Source organism: Myzus persicae, unplaced genomic scaffold, assembly GCF_001856785.1.
Source record: "Myzus persicae strain clone G006 unplaced genomic scaffold, MPER_G0061.0, whole genome shotgun sequence".
Lineage (NCBI taxonomy): Eukaryota > Metazoa > Arthropoda > Insecta > Hemiptera > Aphididae > Myzus > Myzus persicae.
Window position 1 is genome coordinate 76,610 of NW_019103547.1, and position 6,020 is coordinate 82,629.

The 6,020-nt window shown below is 27.1% G+C and overlaps 1 protein-coding gene across 1 annotated transcript; it reads left to right on the forward strand.

Moving 5' to 3' along the window:
* Positions 1-42: 42 nt before the first annotated feature.
* LOC111034750 (conserved oligomeric Golgi complex subunit 1) lies at positions 43-5,062 on the forward strand. Its single transcript, XM_022316098.1, has 15 exons — positions 43-437; positions 510-641; positions 698-837; positions 951-1,087; positions 1,153-1,348; positions 1,507-1,651; positions 1,710-1,875; positions 1,930-2,099; positions 2,153-2,374; positions 2,472-2,610; positions 3,994-4,146; positions 4,214-4,359; positions 4,426-4,585; positions 4,649-4,771; positions 4,839-5,062. The coding sequence occupies exons 1-15, from the start codon at positions 292-294 to the stop codon at positions 4,953-4,955; spliced, it is 2,292 nt and encodes a 763-aa protein (XP_022171790.1). The 5' UTR covers positions 43-291; the 3' UTR covers positions 4,956-5,062.
* Positions 5,063-6,020: the final 958 nt, after the last annotated feature.

A 6,020-nucleotide genomic window follows, 5' to 3' on the forward strand; every position in this document is an offset into this window, starting at 1 on the left:
TATCATGAAAACAAGTCTTATCAAAAACCATAGAGTAATATTTATCTATTCTATAGTAATATGCCACTTGGATTTTGGAACTTGGCTTCCCGGTTGCTTGTCAGTTGGTCAGTTTTTCTATCAATTATCTACAGGTTTTTCAATTTTGTTAACTTTAAAGTACGATTACTATATTCTGTTTAATCAAATCGAAATAAAGTCCATTCAATACTACTAATAATTTGTGTTATGACATACCTATAGTTTATTTATTATTTATTACCTTGTTGAGATAAACTAAGTGTTAATATAATGGACACAAAATTTCCAACAAAAAATGCTAATGAGTTTGCCAATGATTTGTTTGAGACTTGTAACTTGACTGAAATTGAATCTTTACAAAGTTCTTTAAAGAAAGATGTGGAGAAAAAGGCAGACCAGCTAAAATCATTAGTAAGGTTTGTACAGAAATATTTTTAAGAAAAGTAAAACATACTTTATATTTATTTAATTAAATTGTTTATGTTTAGCGAAAAGTACCGAGATCTCATTGATGCAGCTGACACAATTAGTTCTATGGCAATAATAGTTAGTGACATAACAAATGTTACCGAACATATTTTAAAAACAAACCAAACTAATTCTAATACAACTTTGGATAGGTAATAATCAGCTTAAACCTTTAAAAAAATTATTTTAATATGTTCTTATTCTTTAGTAAAGACAATTTACTTGATAAATTTGCTGCTCAGTCAAAACTTTTAATTGATTTAACTGAACAAATATGGGATTGTTTGAACTCAAGAAATTATTTAACTGCTACTCAATTGTTTCTGTTGGCTTCATGTATTAAAACAAGTAAACAGATTATCATTAAGTATATAAGAAAAAAAGCATGTTAATAATAATAATCCAATTTATTTTATGGTAGACTTTAGTCAATTTCTTACAGATATATTTTTTATTTTTAGGTTTGAATGAAGATTTAACAAAAGGGCTTAAAAAGGGTAAACCATTTTTGGACAGGGTTTGGTCTACAATATCTCACTTTCAAACAACGATATCGGATAAAACAAGATTAGAATTGTCTAGTCACATTTCACCTGAAGTAATATAATGAACTATTATTTTCATTGTGTTTACTAAATTTATGTTTTTTTATTATTCCCACAGAAAGCTGCATGTTGTTTTATAAGTTTATCGATATTAGAAAAATTAGATGCTCATTCTTTAGTTAAAGAATTTATTATATTACGTTCAAACATGTTGCAACATTCATTAACAGAGGGAAGTTCAGTTGAAAAAAATATTGAAAACAGTTGTAATTTAATTATAAACACTATTTACAATTTATATTTATGTTTTACAAGTGAGATTATAAATGTATTTTAAAATATAAATATAGTATTGATATTGTAATTTGTAATCTAATAACATGCCTATGCAATTAATGGCTAATCAATTTTGTATCCTTCAATATTTTTCCATAATGTTTACTAATTTATTTAATTAATACATTTTCTTTAGACTATGATCTTTATAATAGTGGAATGATATATCTGCAAATTAAGAAAAATTTGAGTAACAGACCAAATGTGTTATCATTAGTAGATTTAGATTATTCATTAAAATTTGGACTTATATACATACCAAATTCCATTAAGGAATTCAAGTAAGTAATCTGACAATTTGTCTGGAATTTTCTATTAATTGTAATTTATGTAACTTAGGATTGATTGTACACTAACTCCCAATGAATTATCACAAGAATACATAACTAATATTGTAACTAATTGGTTGGTTTGGGCAAAACCATTTGTTTGTACCAAAGTTACAGAAATTCTACAAAGTGTTCAATCTTTTTCAACTCTTCATCACTTAAATCAATTATCAACTGTAAGTGGGTAAAAAAGAAAATTGTATTTATTAATTATTATTTTTACTTATCAGGATTACCCTCAACACTGGACTGCTATATCTGAACAAATTTCATTTGAGTCTGATCTGTGGTCTGAATTATACTGTCCGCTCTTTGCTCAAAGAACTAAAGAGTTGTTAACCAGTCATTGGGAAGATGTTTTCCCCGTAATTATTTCAGATATTGACGAAGCATTATTACAGTAAGAAATAAATAAAAAAAAAAAGTATTTTTATAACCACTGCACTATTTCAGACCAGAAGAACCTCACCTGCAAGATAGTTTATTCTCTGATACAGATGAATGTTTTGAAACCCGTTCGATAGGTTGTTCAGATAGAACTGCTGCATTGTGTGCATGTGTTGAAAGAAGGATTTCATTATTGGTAGATATGTTAAGTGAATTGTACTCTGAAGATGAAGATCCGTGGGCTTTAAGACAACATCAAGGAAGTTGTTGTAACAATTTTATTATTAGGTTAATTAATTTTATTGAACTTATATCATAGTTTTCTTATGTATTATAATAATAGAATAGAAAATATGATTCATATACTCATTCTATATATTTCTAGATTGGGAAAAAGTATGGTACAATTGGTTGAGCAAGACACATTAACTGAACCTGGTGTATTGTTAATAGCTAGATTTTTATGGTTCTTGCCAGTGTTATGTACAACATTAAAACAATGTTTGGTATCCTTATATCAACAGGTAAGACATATTTATTATTTTATTTTTTAATTTTTAATCATAGTTTTTAGTTATAGAGAAAATTATTTAAACATATAAATTTGATTAATCAAGTCATTTTTTTAGTACAGTGTTAGAGTAAATTTGTTATCTTTTGTTTTTTTGTTTTTTTTTATTGATCTTAAGCTTCGGCAACTGAGGCCATTAGCTGTAGTAGGATTTGTATTGTAGGTTTGTATTGTATATTTTTGGGACGGTAGGGGGGAACACGTGTGTGTTTGTTTTTGGCAGAATTTCGAATGGGGCACCCGTAGGTTTCTGCCATGCCCCGGAGGTGGGGGATGGCAGCACTTGTTCTCCGGTCACCGCGATTTGTCCGGAGAAAAATACCGCCCGGTAGCCGAGGATCGAACCGCGACCGGCTGCGTCGCAGCGGACGTGTCAGACCACTCGGTCACCTCATCCCCCTATCTTTTGTTTATTACAATGTAACTAAATATTAGTTAAATCACTTTAACAGATTTAAAGTGTTTTTAATTATTTATAAAAAACTGAACTAATCATGAACTATGTGATAATGTGTAAAGCTTTATAAGGAGAGGGTCACTTCGCGTTTTGGTTTGGTCATTTTTTTACACTTAGGCTCCTTAAACTAACTCTCATACCATTTCCAACTAATATATATGATTTTATTCAATTATTAACATAAACTAACCTTATGTTCTTTAATGAACGTAAAAATATTTTTTCGATGTGTTATTATTCCTATAAAACTATTCTTATTTGTTTAACAGACCACTAACAGTTTTACAAATTATTAATGAGAATAATATTGTATAGAATATTCAAATCAGAGAATATTAATTAATAACAAATTAAGCCAAATTATCAAGTTATCTAATTAGTAGTACAAAACTAAGTTAAAAATTTAAATTCATAGAATTAACATGAGGATGTGCATAAGATCATGATCATAGGATTAGAGTGGTAAGGGACATTAAACTGGATAAGTATGCAGTAACATTGGTATTTATACTGAATAGAAGGTTTAGGGCCATTCAATAAGTCCATTAGAGATATAATAAAATTAAAACAGGGAGATAAAATGAGTAGGAATTTTCAGTATACTCATTTAAAGGATCATTGCATGACTTGAGTGATCAATTTTAGCAATATGTAAAAAATACATTTATTATATAGATATAAGAACATTACAATTTTCATATAAATGCTTACATTTTTCTGAAATGAAGGAAACATAACATTATATTTTTTAACCACCAACTATTTAATTATTATATACAATCATATTATGTCAATTAAGTAGTCATATTTAAATATTTAATAGTAATTTGTTACATTCTAAATAAATATTTTGGAAAATAATTTATATTATTTGTTTAGTTTAATTTTTGGACATTATCAAAAGAAGAAATACAAAATTCCTCCATAATTGTTTGGAATAAATGGATAGAATTAGTGACTAAAAGAATGTTTGATGGTTTAAAAGGAAATATTTTCCCAATTACACTTGGAGAACAACTATCTACAATTCCAGTATAATAAATAAATAAATAAAAAAATTCAAAGTATAAGTAAAGTTTGTTATATGTTTTGGTTTTAGAAGTGGGACATACTGGATATAGAGGTAGAGAAAGAAAGTGGAGAACTAGTTGTATCCAAACTACAAGTTCCAAATCAACCCACATTTCCATTGCAAAACTTCATTCATGATATGATCAGATGTTTAGCTCTGACATTACCTCCAAAGTAATTAATATACACACTATTTTATGATTTCATTCATTTTTTTATTAATTAATATTCTTACTTTAGATTTGTTCAGGAAAAAACCATTGCTTTGTGTACTGAATGGATATTGATTGAATATCGTAATAATAGTGAACTTGAAACATCATTGAAATCTAGACATCAGATACAAAAGTTATTTGATCTCAAGTACATCAATCAACTTTTTATTGGCATTGAGAATCAAGTAATCTTAATAATTTAAATCATAAGAACTTAAAATACACAGATAAAAACTTTTTGTGTTTAGAATTTATCAGTCATCTGCTCAGAGCAAATATCAGCAGTTGAAAATCAAATTGATCCAATCAATTTAGATATTTTGGATGAATATATTGTTAAAAATGTTAAACGAGCTGTGGTTGCAACTAAAGTAATAACAATAAAATATTAACCCTATATTTTCAAGATATAAAAGGTTATAAAATGTTTTTTTACAGTGTATTTTTGGCACCATGTATCCTGGCCAATTTTTGCAGTCAGAATGTTCAGATGAAGCAAATAACTTAATGTTCAGCACATACAGATTTAAATTATTTTTAGTCACAGATTCTTAAGTTTTAATAATATTCTTGCATATTAACCTTAATATAAAAAAATATATGTAATAGTTATGTTTGTTTTGAAGCAATGAAATAAAGTACTCGTCTTTCTAGGCCCTAGTTACTAGCTTATGCTGGTTTTTTTTTAGTAAATGAACAATCCCTCTTTAATCAATTTTTGATATCTTTTTTTATTAATTAAAGCAGCAACATCTGCTATTGGGTGGTTTTTTATTTGGTTTTAAACTGGGGGAGGGTAAGGTTGGTTTAGCACGTATATGCATGGCAAGGGATTCCCATTAGAGTACTAGGTAGTGGCATTTCGCCAGTGCTGGCAGTAAGAGCACATTTGTGACTGAAGACAGACACAACAACATACTCTAAATATTTTGTTATAGTTCAAAAATGAATAACTGTAGATATTTCAATTACAACAGTACTCTACCCATAATATTATATGTCTTCAAATTATAAAAATTAATGTTTCATGAACAATTGGGTTGAAAATCGGACAAGGGGAAACTGCACACCTTGCCCAATTTTAATTTCACACGGTTTTAGTGGTCAAGTTCTGTCACAAAATGACCAGTTGAATATATTTTTTTATAATATATATAATTTATAAAAAATTAAAACAAGATAACACATTTTTCAAATTTGATTTTTCTGTTTTTTGAAAAAATATATATTAATAATATGTATTTTTTATAATAATAATTATTAATAAGTAAACATGTAGTATACTAGCTTGACAAAAAAAAATAATAATAAAGTATACATGAATAAATTTTTCATCATAAATAATACTGGTCTATAAAAGACCACAAAATGGAATCATCTATTATTATAAAATAATTATAATTAATTGTTTCAAAGCTTTTGTAATGTTAATAATAATAATAATAATAATAATAAAAGAAAAGTATAATAATAAATAAATCAAGATATCGTATAACAATAATAATAATAAAATAGTGTTAGGCTTTAAATATTGTTCGTGTTTTTATTTAAGACAAAGATATTGAGCAGAAAGAATAAAGTGCCCCCTCCCTTGGATTTGGAATGTGAAAGGAGTGATAA

Excerpts from the sequence above, each read along its gene's own strand:
- LOC111034750 (XM_022316098.1), top strand. The coding sequence starts at position 292 with ATGGACACAAAATTTCCAACAAAAAATGCTAATGAGTTTGCCAATGAT. Across the intron at positions 1,349-1,506 it reads TTTATATTTATGTTTTACAA|ACTATGATCTTTATAATAGT; the intron begins GTGAGATTATAA and ends CATTTTCTTTAG. Across the intron at positions 4,147-4,213 it reads AACAACTATCTACAATTCCA|AAGTGGGACATACTGGATAT; the intron begins GTATAATAAATA and ends TTTTGGTTTTAG.